This window comes from Aquarana catesbeiana, linkage group LG01 (assembly GCF_042186555.1).
Source record: "Aquarana catesbeiana isolate 2022-GZ linkage group LG01, ASM4218655v1, whole genome shotgun sequence".
Lineage (NCBI taxonomy): Eukaryota > Metazoa > Chordata > Amphibia > Anura > Ranidae > Aquarana > Aquarana catesbeiana.
In genome coordinates, this window is record NC_133324.1 from 229,241,496 (window position 1) to 229,260,104 (window position 18,609).

The 18,609-nt window shown below is 42.6% G+C and overlaps 1 protein-coding gene across 2 annotated transcripts in view; it reads left to right on the top strand.

The window, feature by feature from the left end:
- Positions 1-18,609, top strand: part of KSR2 (kinase suppressor of ras 2) — a 707,775-nt gene that overhangs the window by 567,150 nt on the left and 122,016 nt on the right. For both annotated transcript variants that reach the window (XM_073625662.1, XM_073625672.1), the window contains exon 15: positions 14,119-14,215. In XM_073625662.1, coding sequence (XP_073481763.1) covers positions 14,119-14,215 — 97 coding nt within the window. The remainder of the gene's footprint in view (positions 1-14,118; positions 14,216-18,609) is intronic.

Consider the following 18,609-nt stretch of genomic DNA (forward strand, 5'->3'; position numbering starts at 1 on the left):
CTCTGCACCTTTCTTGCTGAATACATCCGAGAAATCTCGGTAGGGCTCTGGAATAGCTTGGAGCAGGTTGGCATCAGGATGTAAACAGAGAAGTTGGGAAACCTCAAGGTCGGCTCTTTGCAGACAATGTTGTTGACAGTACTCTGAGAGAAACTCAATACTTCCAGCAGCCCAGTTGATTTGGGGGTTGTGAACCTGCAGCCATGGCATTCCAAGAATGACTGGGAAGAGAGGTGAGGAGATAGCATCCAAACAGAGATATTCCCGGTGCTGAGGGCCCATAATAGCTTCTAAGGGGACGGTTTCCTGAGTGACCGGGCCGGAACGGAGGGCAGAACCGTCTGCAAGATGAACAGCCAGGCTTTGAGTCTTGGGTTGGAGAGGTATGTCATGTTGAGTAGCAAAGGTCAGGTCGATAAAACAACTGCAGGCTCCGGAGTCAATGATGACTGGAACTTGGATAGCCTTTCCGGGAAGCTGTAAAGTGACAGAGATAGTTAGATGTGTACCAGGTGTTGGCAAAATAGTGGCACAGGTACGAACAGCGGAACGACACTTACGCGTCTTGTTAGGGCAAAGGCTGCCGTAGTGCCCAGGTTCTCCACAGTAGAGACAAAGGTTATGAGCCCGTCTGCGTAACTTCTCTTCAGGAGTCAAAGAGGGACGAAGCAGACCAAGCTGCATGGGTTCTGGTGCATCACTAGCCGGAACTGGTGGTGGAGCGGGAGGCCTACTGGGAGGATTGGGAACTTGTGGGAGCATCCAAGTGGGACGATAGGTACTGGTGGATCTTTCGGTGCCTCGTTCTCTCAACCTACGATCAATTTGAATGGACAGGTTGATTAATTCTTCCAGAGTCTGAGGCACCCCAACCCGTGCTAGCTCATCCTTGAGAGGATCTGACAAGCCCATCCTAAACTGATGGCGCAGGGCTGCGTCGTTCCACGCCGTATCAGAGCTCCAGCGCCTGAATTCGACAGCGTAATCCTCTGCCGCTGGACTGCCTTGATGGAGGGAGTGTAGGGTGGCTTCTGCAGTGGCAGTTAGCTGGGGGTCTTCGTAAAGTTGAGACATTGCCCAAAGAAGGCATCCAGACTTTCCAAGACGTCAGATTTTTGCTCCAAAAGTCGGTGGGCCCAAGTTTGAGGTTCACCAGATAACAAGGAGATAACGAAGCCCACCTTAGTAACCTCTAGAAAGAAGGTGCATGGCTGAAGGGCGAAATAGAGATTACATGCATTCCGGAAAGCACGATACCTACTTCGGTCTCCAAAAAATCTTTCTGGTACTGGTACTTTGGGCTCTGGAGGTAGCATGACTACGGAGGGTGCTGAGGTTGCGGCTGCGGTCCCTTGTGGACCGGAGGGTACAGATAGGGCCTGTACACGCTCTTCCAGACTTGAATATCCCTCTTGTAAGCTTTTCACCGCTTGGGTCAATCCCGCCAGATGTCTGCAGAGCTCATCCATAGGGGAAGCCCCCTGCCCGGACTCGGTCATGGCTGCCTGATACTGTCAGGCTCCTACTTACCAGACCGGTGAGTCCGCTTGGGCAGAAGGTAGGCTCCCTTACGCGTCCGACTCGCGGCCCCTGGTAAAGCAAACAGGAGGCTCAGGAGTACGGAGTGGTATGAGAGCCTGTATGCAACAGTCCAGATACTGCAGGATGAACAGGTGAGATGGCTGGAACTGGCTGGAACACAGGCAACAAGACTGAGCAGGATTGTCAGGAGACAGGCTGAGTTCGGCAACAGACAGGCAGCAGAGGTACAGTGGAGCAGGCAAACGGATGGTCAGGAGGCAGGCCGAGTTCGGTAACAGACAGGCAGCAGAGGTACAGTGGAGCAGGCAAACGGATAGTCAAACAGGCAGAGGTCAGGTACAGGCAGAGTTCAAGGGGAGGTCCAGGAGACAAGGCCGGGTCGTCAGGTAATCAGGAACAGTTCAGATACAAGGGTCAGGCACTAGGACGGCAAGCTGTTGATCAGGCAGCACTGATCACAGAGGGACGCGCACAGCGGAGTCCACAGGAACACGCGCGCCGACGCGCCCCTACGCACACCGCCGCGAGCACCCTGCCCGCCGAGGTACGCTCTCTGACATGTATCTTCTTCTTTAAGAGGCTCCTCTGTCCTCCACTCATTACCTGTATTAATGGCACCTGTTTGAACTTGTTATTAGTATAAAAGACACCTGTCCACAACCTCAAACAGTCACACTCCAAACTCCACTATGGTGAAGACCAAAGAGCTGTCGAAGGACACGAAAAACAAAATTGTAGACCTGCACCAGGCTGGGAAGACTGAATCTGCAAAAGGGAAAGCAGCTTGGTGTGAAGAAATCAACTGTGGGAGCAATAATTAGAAAATGGAAGAGATACAAGACCACTGATAATCTCCCTTCCATCTGGGGCTCCACACAAGATCTCACCCCGTGAGGTCAAAATGATCACAAGAATGGTGAATAAAAATCCCAGAACCACACAGGGGGACCTAGTGAATGACCTGCAGAGAGCTGGGACCAGCGTAACAAAGGCTACCATCAGTAACACACTACGCCACCAGGGACTTAGATCCTGCAGTGCCAGACGTGTCTCCCTGCTTAAGCCAGTACATGTCCGCGCCCATCTGAGGTTTGCTAGAGAGCATTTGGATGATCCAGAAGAGGATTGGGAGAATGTCATATGGTCAGATGAAACCAAAGTAGAACTGTTTGGTAGAAACACAACTTGTCGTGTTTGGAGGAGAGAGAATTCTGAGTTGCAACCAAAGAACACCATACCTACTGTGAAGCCTGGGGGTGGCAGCATCATGTTTTGGGGCTGTTTCTCTGCAAAGGGAACAGGACGACTGATCCGTGTACATGAAAGAATGAATGGGGCCATGTATCGTGAGATTTTGAGTGCAAACCTCCTCCCATCAGCAAGGGCATTGAAGATGAAACGTGGCTGGGTCTTTCAGCATGACACTGATCCCAAACACACCACCCGGGCAATGAAGGAGTGGCTTCATAAGAAGCATTTCAAGGTCCTGGAGTGGCCTAGCCAGTCTCCAGATCTCAACCCCATAGAAAACCTTTGGAGGGAGTTGAAAGTCCATGTTGCCCAGCGACAGCCCCAAAACATTACTTCTCTAGAGTAGATCTGCATGGAGGAATGGGCCAACATACCAGCAACAGTGGAAGACTTACAGAAAACGTTTGACCTCTGTCATTGCCAACAAAGGATATATAACAAAGTATTGAGATGAACTTTTAATATTGACAAAATACTTATTTTCAACCATAATTTGCAAATACATTCTTTCAAAAATCAGACAATGTGATTGTCTGGATTTGTTTCCACATTTTGTCTCTCATAGTTGAGGTATACCTATGATGACAATTACAGGCCTCTCTCATCTTTTTAAGTGGGAGAACTTGCACAATTGGTGGCTGACTAAATACTTTTTTGCCCCACTGTACATACGGGACTCTTAAATCCACTTTCCTGGAATTAAGGTGCTTCCGAGTTCCAGGTGTAGGGCTGCCTGGTTGCCGTTCATGAGGTGTAGGGGGTGGCCATTTCCCTCAGAGTGCCTGGTGGACCATATACCCATTCAATATGTGTTGGCACAACCACATGTAGTCTGCACCAGGGGAGACAGCCAAAAAGTACAAGTGGAAGACAGTTGTCACCTTATAATAGAAAGTGCTGAACATGCAGCTTCATAGCAGGACCACCAGGTAATTATTCAATACAAGCTGCATTAAATGTTTTAAAAAGTTAAAGATAATTTTAAAAGATTGAAAACTTTTGAAATTAACATTTTAAAGCTTATATGAAATTTAGAGACTTGGTTAGTTATGCTTTAATACCTATTATGTACCAGACAACATAACAAATTGGTTCACGTTTCCTTTGGTGAATAATTAGCTCCTCAGTCTTACATATTCTTCCACCATAAAGGATTTCTGCTTAGATACATGAAACTATCAACTAATCAAGACAAAATGTTTATTTACATAGTTTTCAAGGAAAAGGCCTTTCTATGTATTGATCAAAAAGTTTTGGTTTATCCCAGCAATTAGTGCAGATGAGGTACATTTAATGAATGCCCAATTAGAACTTCAAGGCCCAATGTATCACTAATGGAGATTTTTTACTTGGGCTAAGCTGTGAACATAGCTATTGACTTTTGTTCTGTACATGTCTGTAAATGAATTCCATACATATCAACCAGATTTATCCAAAGCACTACCTATAAAGTGCAATAAATCATCAGCCAATCAGATATCGATTTACTGAAATCAGTTTAGAGGGCTTCTTTTTGTGTGTAGGGAGTGCTGAACTTTGCACTTTACTTCTTGTGCTTTTTTTTTTCTTAAAACTGAACTTCTGAACAATCATGTAAGGGTAATGCAACTTGCTCCAAGAAATATAGATGCAGCTACATACAGTTTATACCACATATCCAGTGGCCTGACATGTTAGTGAGGGACATAGTTCGTTTGGGCCAAGCTGGCCAAAACAAACTATGTAAAGTGCATGAAAAAATGGAGTTCAGTCTTATATAGACTAGTTGAGTACAAAGCTGTATGGGTACGTAGGATTAGGTACTGTGAGCTACAGGGGAGTAAATAAGGGGGCGGTCAGGGGTGTTCAACCCCCACCTGCTCAGAACATCCTGGCAAAATGCCCAGACAGTGTCCCAGCTGCTGCACTGTTTAGCCTCAGCATCAGCACAGTAGAAGCAATCAGAGTTTCGGAGTTCAGCAGCCAGCACCCCTTCTATTGTGCCCAATCCTCTCAGTTTAATAGGAGCCCCCCCCGATAGGCATAACATTCTTGCGAGGTCCCGATGCTTACAATACCCCCACACAGGCTTTGGATGCCGGCAATTGACAGTGCACTGCCAAGGGAACTCCTAAACTACTCCTCGAGGTATCATATGACACAGCCTAAGGGAGATCGGGGATGCAGGAGTTTTCCTGCTTCTGTGCCCCGCTGAATCTGAGGTCTGGTAAGTGGAGAGGCATAAACTGGGGAGGTTTCTTTTGGTGGGGGGTTAAGGAAAGGGTTTGGGTTTGCTTTTGGAGAAGGGAGGAGTTTCTTGTAGAGAAGTTTACAGGGGGTGGTTAATGGCAGGGATTTGCTTCTGGAAGGGGAGTTTGATTGAATGAAGGGAGATTGTCTTCATAATTAGGAATCTTTACTGGGGGAGAGGGTGTTGAGTGAGGGAGATATTTTTGTGAGGTTGGATTAGAGACAGGGGGTTTAATCTTTGAGAGGATATTTGAGGGAAGCCGATATTTTACAGTTGGAATCTTTGCTTGGGGAGGGAGAGGGGGATTTTTTTCCTTTAAAAGAGATTTGTTTTTTTGTAATCATACTTGCCTAGGTGGATGCAGCATTGATCCAATGTTGCATCTGTCCCCTGCCGCTTCTAAGACCGAGAACAGAGCGATCAAAGACTACTGATCACTCAGTTCTCAGCCTTCAGTCTGCAAAGAGTGATAACTGTCAGCCCCTGGCTCTTTGCTCCACCATCCCCCACGCTCACTGGATCACTAGGATGTGGAGGGGCAGGAGCAGCTGGCTCAGGATTTCAGCGGTTTACTGAGAGGCTGAACCAGCTGCTGGTCTAGGCATCTGGGTGAATCCTGACTTTAAAGTTGGGATCTTTCCCCAGTCTGGAGCTGCTGAACGATGTCAGCTGACAGCAGGCTATAGACGGCTGTTGACTAAAAACGGGTCACAAAAGTGCAGAACGAACTGCACTTCTCCCCAGGAGAAGTACAACCAAGCGGTATGCCGTCCCTGTATGCCGTCAATGCACATGCTCTGGTGATGTCACTGGCTGCTTCCCATGTGAATATCTCCTAAACAACACATGTTTAGAAGATATTCACTGTACTTACAGGTCTTATTATAGGCTTACCTATAGGTACAAGTTCAAAAGCTGGGTTTACTACAGGTTAAGACTGAATACAAGCCAACCTTATTGCCCAGGTGCAAAGGGCACTATCATGTGGTAGGCAGTGCACAATTTGTTTTTTTTTTATCTCTTAAAAAATTTCATTAAATTTCTTAGGACACAGATTTTTTAAGGTTTAAATAAATCACCGAATTTACTGCCTACCACAATATGTTGTCCCTTGCATCTGCTCAGTTCGTGCAGTAAGGTTAGCTAAAATCCAGTCTTGGGTTTCATTCATACATCCTACATGACCATGGTGTGGCAGATATACTGCAAATACCTGCACCCGGGATCTCAGATGTTCCAATCTCTGCTAAGCCTGTAAAATTGAGTAACAGGTTGAAAAGAGTCAAGGCTGTCTGCTGCTCTAAACATGTATCCACATGTATCCGCGCATCCAGTGGTTACCTGCAAGTAGGGATACATTTTTGCCCATGGACAAAATCTCTCTGCATCCAGGGTCAGAAACTTGTCCTTAACAGAAGGTAACAACTGCCACCCATGGTTCGTTAGTGTGCTGCTCAGGCTCAATTGATGTGGGAAGTAATGTAGATGATACCGCAACCAGCTACAGGAGTTCTGGCAAGGGATGTAGCTCATCCCAGCTCCTGTGGTGACTGAAGGAAAGAGAGAAAAAAAACCCTGGTGCCGCACATCCATGGAGTTCTATGGTAGTGTAGTAGTGATGGGAGAGACAACCTCAGCCTGGGCTCCCACTGAAATGGATCAGAGCAATTGTCTGGTGAGTATCTGTCCCCGTCCTGATTAGGCCTATGTAATTTGGTGCATGCACAAGAAGAACCACACTGAAACCGTGCTCAGATACGTGATACTTCCTTTATTGTTTCTGGATACATGGGGTTTTATAGGGGAGCGACTAGTGCTGTGAAGGAGTGCGTCATTAGCATAGCGTTATCTAGATACTTTTAGCTTCTGTTTGGTCATGTCAATGTAAGGTGAACTTCCTCCAGAATCTAGGTGTCATCATCTTGGGTGTAGTCCTTGATGGATGCGCCATCTTAGTTACACATTCTTCACTCGATGGAAGGCTGCTAGCTGCCATTTTGAGCAAGGAATAAGAAAGCACTTTTATGTGCAAAAATATAGACTTTGTAGTATAAAAAAGGAATAGAAATAGAAAATGGGCATTTTATCTGATCCATCACACCACCAGGCAAAGCCCCCAATGCGTTTTGCTCTGCGCCCCGGAGCTTAAACATCAGGACCACTGGATGTGCAGATACATGTTAACAGCAGTGGACAGCCTTGGTTCTTTTCAGCCCATCACTCAGGTGTACAGGCTGAGCATCTGACAAAAAATTGGAACATCTGGGATCCCGGCTGTAGGTATTCATGGTATACTTGCCATTCCATGGCCATTTAGAACATATGAATGAGATCTAAAGCCTGGTTCACACGGTAAGTTTTTTTAGTTCAACCCAGCAGGCTAAACAAAAAAAAAAAAACTGAGGAGCACAGGAGGACTTCACTGTACTAATTATGCAATGTTACTACAGCGATCTACCTGCTGAGCTATTGTAGTAGCTATTATAGTGTTCCGACAAGGGGACTTCCCCAGGGGACAACTTCCTCACCGCCGATTTCAGTCCCTTAAACCTGCACTACTGAACCACAACCTTGTGCATTACATTCTATTCAGTTGAATGGGGATCATTTTTGCTGCGCTGCAGTGCAAAGCCTCATGGCCCCACTCTGCTGTCACAAGTTTTTACTGTACATCCCCAACCTAAGTGTAAACAATGTATTCGAATTTGAAAGACCTGAACCCCCCCAGGAAAAAAAATTATCTACGGCCCTGGTAAGCTATTTCATTTAGGCCTAGCCTCATACTAATATACTGAACTCATATAACAGTCTTCTCTATGCATTGGTTCCTAAAGAGAATGCAAACCCATGATTAGTAAATCTAAAAAAGAAATTGCACTCAGAGAAATTGAGTGAAGCAGCTGGCACTAGGTTCAACAACAAGGCCTCCTTAATACAAAAAATCTTTAAAAAGAATTGGAGGATTCTTGAATCAGACCCTATCCTGAGGACAAGTCTTCCCTTGCATCCTATCTTGGTCTTTAGGAGACCAAAGGACCTAAGGAGCATTATTTCCCCGAGTAGGGTGAAAAAGCTAAGAAATAGAGGGCATAGTAATCCTTGGAGTACGATCTTTGACCAGAAAGGTAGTTACAGATGTGGGAGTAACAACTGTGGGAACTGTGTGCATATGTGCCATAGAAAGAAAAAAGTTGTTGGAACAGTTGGCAGGATTCACAGGATGAAGCAGTTTATCAACTGCGGCACCCCGTATGTCATCTATGGCCTCCTGTGCCCCTGTGGCCTCCTTTATATTGGCCGGACATCAAGACCAATGAGGACCAGGATGAATGAGCACAGAAGCAGCATTTTGACAGAGAAAGACAATTACTCAGTCCCGAGACACTTTAAGGAAGTCCATAGTAGTAGTACAAATGGACTCAAAGTGTTCGGTATAGAGGCTATGCCGAGTGACTTGGATAGCGGTAAAAAGTATCAAATGCTGTGTAGGAGAGAGGCATTCTGGATTTTTTCCTTAGGAACTCTGGCCCTGAAAGGCCTGAATGAAGAAATCGAACTGCACAATGTCGTATGACATTCACAGTCCTTGTAAAAGCTCCTGAGTCACTTGCGGTATCAGCCAGGACAACTATGTTTCCATCCTTCTAGTTTTCTCTTTTCACTACAAGATTTATCTTGGGGCTCACTCACGGGGTATATGAGTTTAAGTCATTAGGTTCTGGGATAGATTTGATTTATTTAGTAGTTAGTTTATAGGTTTATGTGTAGTAGTTAGTTTCCAGTCTCTGGTTCGGTCTGTCAGGTATTTACTAATACTTCTGCAATATTATTAATCTTATGTTATTTTTCGTTTACTATCACCATTGGTTCATAGTGAGATTTCTGTTAGGTGCTAGCGGGCAATGGTCTCTCTGTAGTACGACAGTCCGCAGAGGTATCCTTCGGTGTGTATATATTTTTGGGTGAATACTTTAACTGTGTTTTAACTAAGCCTTTGGTTTGACGTATACCCTCTTTATTTAACAATTAATATGTAAAATTATATATATATATATATATATATATATATATATATATAATGTATAGTAGAACTTATTTATTTTACATTTTATCAATATGGGGACGGTTTTAGCCCCTTTAGTGGTTTTACCGCATTGTTGAGTTTGAAGCAGGGTGGTTTCCTTGGACATGTTCTATGCATATTTGAGCTATAACATCTACACTCAGCATGAATAGTTGGTATGTGGATGTTGCACTGCCAAAAGTCCTCCAATGGTGCTATTAATGGTATAGGCTTTATAGAATCTGCATTTATTTTTAGACCTTTTTTTTTTTTTTTTTTTTTATTATTATTATTTTTTTTTTGTATTTAATTTAATCTATCTATTTATTATTTTAATACATTTAATTTTTCCTCTTTTTTTTTTTTAATTGGCCTATAGTTTCTCTATATGGGTAAATTTTATGACTCTTTATCATGATAATGTATATATATTTCATTTATAGATTTTTTATTTTTCATTTTTTGCTAATTTATCTAATTTCATTACACAATAGTAATTTATTCACCTTGGAAGCTGGATGCTTCTGCGGACTGCATTGAGCTTAATCAATTAATTAATTATCTGATTTTTAATATTTTATCTTTACTCTTAATTTCAAATTTATCTTTTTTTGGGCAAATTCCATGGTTTATGTGTGCCTGTGAGCTGCGTTCTGCCCTGATTGATATGCCACCTCCCCTGTATAATCAGTGCCTGGTATTAGATTGTACATAGACCAGTGGCGGGGACAGCGGAGAATGGACAGGGATGCTAGAGTGAGGCGCAGAAAGGAGAAGTGACGCCGTGACTGGCCGGAAGTTGCGGGTGGAACGCAACAGCACCCGCACTTCCAGGTCTTTTGAGCGGCGTGTGTTCCACCCGCTGTTAACAGCGCCTCCATGGCTCCTGGGAGCCTACGATACCCCTCAACACCTCCCCATACCAGCCCACAGCAAAGGACCATTCTGTTGGCGACATGCAGAAGGTGTGATATGTCTGTTCACCCTCCTTTTAGTGGGTGGTTATGCCAAAGTGTTGCGCTTGGATATTTGTATCTTATGCAGATGGTACCATATGTATGGGTGTAGTACATTAGTACTAAACAATAATAATAGTATTGGTTCCCAGCTGTTGGGTTAAAGGTCATATCTAGGAGGGATGCGGCCATGGAGGGGAAGTCCATATGGGTGGGTGTTTCCTATTAGAGTTGGCGTCGCTATCAATTGGGCCTTGCAGACACAGACACACATAAGTAGAGGCAACTACGAGAGACTAGTCATTGCCCGCCTAGGCTCTGAAGAAAGGGGTGCTCCCCCGAAACGCGTCAGCCATCAGTCATTCAATTGGTTTGACCCTCTCAACATTAGGTCCTGGTGTGCCAACCTTCAGAACAGTGTATCTGCTCCTTTGTCAAAGCCTTTATGAATGCTCGTTTGTGAGTATATATCTTGCTGTTTTAATGCTACAATAAAGTTTTATCAGTGGTAATGCACTAGGTCGGTGCGCCCTCCTTCTTCTTTTTGTTTTCCTTTAGTATATGAATACCCATTGTTCTAAGGAGGGCAAGACGTCCTTCTTCTTCTTTTTGTTTTCCTTTAGTATATGAATACCCATTGTTCTAAGGAGGGCAAGACGTCAGGCATTACTTCACTAAGTTGGTCGCACCACATACGTAGTTACTGGACACCTGAGCGCAGGAGAGAATTCTACATCAATTGATATAAATTATACCCAAATCTCCAAATGAAATAGTAATGAATTTCGTTGAAATTTGTTAAAATTGGTTTTGTTTATTCGTTTTCTAAAGAATAAAAAATTTTCATAACAATTAAAATTCGGATCGGTCGAAAAATGATCGACCGATTTGAATTCTGTGTGAAGAATAGCTGGTATTTATTTTAAGGGGAACTCCATGACAAAATTTTTTTTAAAAATGCGTGGGGTTCCCCCAAAAGTCATACCAGAACCTTGTTCGAGTGTGCAGTTCGGATAAGCAGCAGACAGCCTTGACACACAGAATTCGAATTGGTCGATCATTTTTCAACCAACCTGAATTTGAATCGTTCTAAAAATTTGGAAAATTAATGAACAAAATGAAATTTAACGAAAACGAAATTAAATGTAAAAAATTCCAAAAACCACGCTAAACTAATTCTGAAAAGTCAAAACTTGTAACATAATGAATGTATACGAAACAAATTTTTCCATTCTGCACATGTCTAATAAAAAGCATTCATCATAAAAGCCATCTAGTGGTTCTGAATGGAAAATATCCAAACTAAATGGGGGAAACAAAAATAAAATTTGAAACACTAGTAATGTTAATAAAAAAGAGGTTGCACCTTATTGGTTCAGAAAATACACAAATAAAATCTAAATTGATGTGGAACCGCATGGCAGGTAAAATGTTTATTAATAATATTTTTAGTTTGCATATGTCTCTGGTTTCTGCACTTATCTATTTGGACTTATTGTATGTATATTATGATTTATGTTAAAGTGGAGGTCCACCCACTGCTGCAAAAATTAAAACCCAGCAGCTGCATATACTGCAGCTGCTGACTTTAAATAATCGGACACTTACCTATCCCGGAGTCCAGTAATGTCGGCACTGCAGCTGATGTTTCCATCAGCTGTCGGGTGCATGCTGCTTCCATTGCGAGTAAGGGAACCCAGCAGTGTAGCCTTACGGCTTCACGCTGGGAACCCTACTACGCATGCGCGAGGCTCTGCTCCTCTCTCCTACTTGCCCAGCAGCCGGGGAAGGAGGTGGGAAGAGGAGGGGGAGCCCCAGCGATGACGCAAATACCCGCGCCTGAGGATCCCGGAAGTGGGGACATGATACCTGTGAAAGACATGTATCTTGTTACCCCTCCCCCCCGAAAGGTTCCAAATGTGGCACTGGAGGGGGGGAGGAGTACAACGAGCGGAAGTTCATTGTTGTATTAGAACTGCACTTTTAACCTATATAAATCCATGATTAGTGTCTGCTATAGTCAATAGATGGTACATATATCGCTAAGTGATAGTGCATGTAAATACCCTATATTATAGCCTTTGTTGGCCAGGTGGAACATTGCCACATGCCCACATGACAATTATGATCATTTATAAGGAATAAACTGGATAAAGAATCAAAGCAGAAGTGCTCTTCTGTCAATCAAGAACCTTGTCTTACCCCACCTTATGTGCAGAGGAGTCACATGAGATGGATAGCTGTAAGAAGTACAGAAAGATCACCGCTTTCTAAGAGCATGAACAGAGTGTCAACAGAGCAGACTGGGGATTTCCTGCAGCACTGTTGCCACTCTACATAAGGGAACATGTGGACCTGTCAGGATCACTAGATAAATAAAAACTTAATGAACTTATGAAATAAATGATTAGCAACCATAATCAGACATAGTAATTTTATACCTTATGATGACTTTTCACGTTTTAGGTTTTCTATCACTTTACGCCTTAAAAGTAAAGGTATACCTTAATTGAATAGTATTAAGTTTGTTTTATAACAGTTGCCATTTTTACACAAAGTAAATTATTTTTTAGCCTTTTTGCTCAGTGATGCTGTCTGTCTCCTGCAACCTCTTTGCAACCATTTATCGTCTAAATATATGCACTCCTGTGATGGCTGTATGGGTTGCTATTCAGATTGAACAACAATGGCTATTGTGTGCTGAAACAACCACTTGTAGTCTTCATGTGAAGCTTGTGTGACAAGGTTACAACAGGAACACAGTTAGGAGACAGGGACAGGTCATTTTCACCCTATAACAGGAATTGCCTGAAGAGGGACCTTACTGACAGGATCATCAGGTATTATTTTAATGAAAGCTGCTAATTGAAAACTTATGAATTTACATGAATATGTTAAGGCTTATATTATATTTTATCTATTGGGTTTACCTACACTTCAAGCAGAATTTACAGTTGCGTTGCACTTTTTAAACATTTTTTTTTCTTTTTTAATTGAGCATTAGACTACAACCCCTATGTTCACCAACCACTGTTCCATGACCTATGTAGTTTCTATTGTTGTTATTGTTTAATAATTTAAATTGACATGTTGCTTTAAATTAAATGAATATCAATTTTCTGTTAAAGATTACATTTATATTACGCTGCAAATAGTTGAATCATGTGCTTACAATGTGAATGTATATCCTTAAACATACAGTTTTTGGTTGTATTTATTTATTTTAATTTTTTTTACAGCTAATAAACATTGCCGATTGCAATTTATTGCCTAATAATTGGTCTGGCCCCTAACCTGATTTCTACCTTCACTTTATGTGATGTCTGGACACTGCTTAAAGTCCAATTAAAGGAGAAGTACAGCCAAACCTTGTTTGGCTGTACTTCACCTGGGAATCACAGTGTGCAGTTCATTTTGCACTCCTGTGACTCATTTACAGCAGACATGAAAGCTGCGCAGGAGTTTGTTTTGTACTCCTGTAACTCATTTTCAGCAGACAGCGGGCTGAAGTTCACTGTCTGCTGACGTCACAGAGCCAGTCCAAGCTCGGGAAGATCACAATCATATGGTCGGGATCCACCCACATGCCTGGACCAGCACCCGGCTCAGCCTGTTAATGAACCACTGAATGCCTGAGCAGGTCGCCCCATCCACAGCCCAGTGCTCCAGAGAGCTGTGAAAACCGAGGGGTTTGATTGCTCGATTCTCAGTGTTAGAGCTGGCGGGTGACAGATGCAGCATCAGATCGATGCTGCATCTACCTAGGTAAGTATGATTCTACAAAAAAACTGATTCCCATTCTTCTCTTTTAATTATTTTTCATGCAGACTGAATTACTAGACTTCAGTACATTAAAACATGAACTTTCATTAATTGAATTATTGTTATGTCATGTGAGTAAGAACGAAACACTAAAGAAAAATCCATGTTTTAGCTCTTCAGTTGGGCTGGACATGGATCTGCTTTTTCTACATTGTGAGTTTCTTACTATAGATTAGCCCTACTACCTAATATAAGAATCCTGTCACGTGCATTAGGCACAGCTTATAACTTCCATGTAACTGTTTGTGTTTCAGCCTGTGCAAGGGAAGAACATTATACTCAGTGGTCCGAGATGCAAAAATAGTTTTAGATGTCAACAAGACCAGACAGATAGCACAAGAAATTGTGAAGGTAAGTGTTAACTTCAGAAACAGGTTACATATCTGCTGTTCTACGCGTTCACTGTATATTGGTATCTGTTGTCCTGAAGTCCCATTCTCCAGTTACACCTACATTGCTGGAAATAAAAAAATGAATGTGGAGAACTGCTAAATTACAGTAGCTGTAAACCTAAGGGGGAACTAAACCCTCCTATCATTTGTAGCCAAGAACGTTGCCTTATTCGTCTGATAGTTGTTGATATTAATAGTATGGGGACAGGGTCTCTTTAAAGTGAATACAACATTAGTGGGCTAAGTGAAAAATAGATTTTGGGTTTTCCATACACTGTAATTAATCAACTCCATGACTTTGGGTGATGTACTGTATCACTGAAGGCAGAATATAAAAACAACTTGAAAAAAAAAAAAAATACAGGAAAAATATGATTGAGTATCCACCAGAAATAATGCATGTGCGAACTGTATTCCTAACTAAGAGAAAGCACAACTAATGCCTCCATGACAAACAGTTGCTAATAGGTTGTGATATAATATGAGATGCAAATAACAATCCTACAAATCAGAAACAAAAGATTACAAATCATTGTATTTAATATGTATCTTCTATCATGTTTTACCGTGAGGGAGGGTAAAAGATAAATGGCATAGTAAGTTAAAATTTTTGATGCATAGCTCATAATTTAGGCTGCATTGCAAGAAGGTAATTGCTTCATGCTGCTAAAAATGTTCCGATCTGTGAGTTCTTGCTGTGTAAGCAGGATTGTGCTGCAAACTATTGTAAACTAAACAACTGACAATGATAGATGTAAATCATTTCCCAACAAAATGTTATGCAGGACACATCAAAAAGAGAAGAAAATTACAATACTTAATTATCTGCTTCACTAAGTCCATAGAGGTGAAAAGGTCACAATGCCCTGAACGTGTTGTTATGTCATTCATGTAATTAATTGCGTCACCTTCGTAGTTTCTTTAACGGAAGGTCATTTTTAATATATGGCAGCAGAACTAGGTAAACCTTTCCATAATCAAACCCAACTCCTAAATTTGGTTGCTTACTGCTTTCTTAGATTATCCTTTTCATAATCAAAGCTTATGGCATTTTCAGTTGTTTACTATTTTCATATTTGCAATTTAAAGGGGGACTTGCACTAAGATTCATTGTCTGATTATTACATCAGACCTTCCTACTTAATCTAAAATCACTGTATGATTGTAGTAAAAAAAAGGAAAAAAGTTAGAAAATATATTTACTGACATTACAATTCTTCTTTTGAGATCCTGGGAATGCTGGGGGTCTTAAATCTCATTTAAAGATGCTCTTGCACTCTGCTAGAGCATCACATTAAGAGATTTGGGATACTCATCATTCCCAGAGTTTTACCAGAAGTTTCATACTGTCACCCTCTCTTGTTCAGAAGTCAAGGTAACTTAAGTATATAGTCTAACCATCTTGGTAGAGGCAGGGCTTTGCTTCCTCATGTCAAAGCCTCCAGCAAGGAAAACAGCAAGCAATATAGTAGTGACATCACCAAATTTCACTATGAGAATTAGAGCAGTTAGAGGCAGCAGTGCCTTAGATCATACACTACAGATATACAGCTATGAGACTGTAGGCACAGGAGTGCCTAGGTCCCGTCACATACAGGGTAGTGCATTGTTATTTTTTGGAAGGAATTTCCGGACAAAGGGTACATTTTTCAGGGCACTGCTTAGGCACAATTAACACTTCTAGATGTTCCTTATAACATAGCAAATCTTCACATTTTGACTTCATGTCTGCTTTGGACTAGGTTCACACTGCTGCAATACATTTTTTATCTGACTGTCAGTGAAATTATGTAGTGCCACTTGGACTCAACTTTAATAAGGTTCATGGGGCCAAAATCATATTGCTTTTGCATATTGCTCCATGCTGAGTCGCATTGATGTGAACAGACACCATTGTAAACAATGTGATTTCCCTTCTCATGCGATTCTTTGCCACTGAACAAAGAAGATTCTTTGCCACTGAAGTCACATCTGAAATCGCACTAGTGTGAACCAGGCCTAATAACTGGAATGTTTTTACACTTTTATAACCAATGTTTGTGTTTAACAGGAGCCTGTGACCTTGGAAATAACATTTACAATATTTGGACCACGCGCTAACAGGAAATAAAACAACATGGTATTGAATTATGGCCTAGAGCCACTGGATGTTCCCAGGTGTCTATAATTATAATTCCCTTAAGGAGCCCACAACCTTAACAGGATCTTCGGAAATTCTAATGGAAGAGGAGATGTAACACAACTCCTTTTTCCACTGGGACCTACAAAGTTTCATAGTCAGTCTGAACATGGTCATAGACCTCTGATCTACTTTTTCCTAAAGGATTAAAAGTATGGCTGCACATGGCTGTTTATATGCTGCCAATTTAAAAATATGAATGTGTACCTGTTAAGAGAGGAGATGTGTCTTGCAAATTGTAGGGTTGATGTATGCTCAGTTTGTAAGGTGAATGCTCGCTTAACTTAGTGAATAATGTGAAGCTTTGTTTACTTTGAATATTTAATCATGTAGAAGATAATAAAACAAAGGATTTTTGCTTTTACATGACTGGATGATTAAAATGAACTGTGTCATCCTTTTTTGACAAGTGAAAGTGAACCAAGTGAACATACACTTTGTAAGGTGAACATTATTTACTCCTTTAGCAAATCAACCCTGTGGGGTAAGGAATGATATGTAGCTTTCAGTGTGGTGAGAATATTTCAGGAAGTTTAGGTGCAGAGCAGTGCTGTGTCTTGGTCTAGGCCGACAAAGCCCAGGCCTAGGATGGCACTTTACGGGGGGGGGGGCAGCAAAAAAGCCGCCCCCCCACAAAAAAACACCTCCATCTCCTCCTGAGTCATGGCTCCTGCACAAATACAGTCCTTGGTGGCCGTCAGCTTATGGGGCAGACTGGGCAGTGACCGACACCAGTTATGGAGTGTACTCAGCCAGGGGGGCTTGGTTGTGCTCTTTCGGTTTACCTCGGCTCGGGCGGGCTCGGTTGTGCTCTCTTGGTTTCCCTCGGCTCAGGCGGGCTCGGCTTCCCTCGGCTCGGGCGGGCTTGGCTGTGCTCAGGCGGGGGCGGTCTCAGCTCCCCTCAGCTCGGATGTGTTCGAGCGGGGGGAGGGGGGGCGGTCTCTGTTCAGTTGGGCTCGAGCAGAGGGGCGGTCTCAACCCCCCTCAGCTCGGCTGTAGGACTCTTCAAAGGACCTTTTAAGTGACGGAGGCACCCTTACCTCAGAAAGCAGGGGCAAGGCTATGGGTACCACATTATTAAGAAAGGAAAACTTTAACAGTTTGAGAAGTAGCACAGAAGGTAATTGTCAGCAGTAAAAATAGCAAAATAATTAGGACTTAATATCACTTTGCATCTACAACAACCTTCAACCTGTCCATAGAGAAAATTTGAGCGTTAGCAATTTGAGCATCTCTTGATGTGTGAAGGAGGATCTTCTTTGGCTAAATTATTTTTTTTAGGCAATGGGTCTGAAGATGTCCCATAGACAGGGGCGTATCTACCGCGAGGCGTTGTCCTTGGGCGTCATTTTTCAGGGGGCGTCGCCTGTCCTTTCATGGTTGTACGGGGATAATACCTGCAGATGCAGGCATCACCCTGGTATAATTTTTTAGAGGCGGCAGTTGGCTGTCTTGTAATATCAATCGGAACAGCTTAATAGCCACTTGATTGCTATTACAAGCAGAAGGAGGGGACATCCCCCCTCCCGCCACCTTCAATGGCTCTCAGGAGCCACTGAAGCAGAAGGAGGGGATGTCCTCGTCCCACCGGCTTTTATCAGCTGTTCGCAACAATAAACCGGAAGCAATGACATGACACTTCCGGTTTACTCGGAAACCATTAGTGCCAGTTTTTACACATCTAAAGCATTTAAAAACATTGATCTTGGTGTTTTGAATGCTTTTAAGTGGAGGGATTTAGGGTCTTATAGACCTTAGATCTATCCATAAAGAGTACCTGTCACATGCCTATTGCTGTCACCAGGATGTTTACATTCCTGGTGACAGCAATAAACGTGATAAAAAAAAATTAAAGTAACAGTGTAAAAAAAATTAAAATAAAGTAAATTAATAAGAACATTGAAAGTGCCCTCATCCTCCAACGCAAATGCATGTGTTGGTCCCGCATGCACGTAAACTGTGATCATCCCACATATGTGAGGCATCACCGCAAACATCAGATCATGAGCAGTAATTCTATAGATGGCACTTGGACGAACCATGTCTCAGGGTCTGATGAGGAAGTCGCAGCTGTTCACTGTGAACGTCTGCAGCTTCCCTCTCAGACACTGAGACAAGAACCGTATACCGCAGCTGGGGTGGGACAAATTTAGATGGGGGGCGCCCGCTTTTAG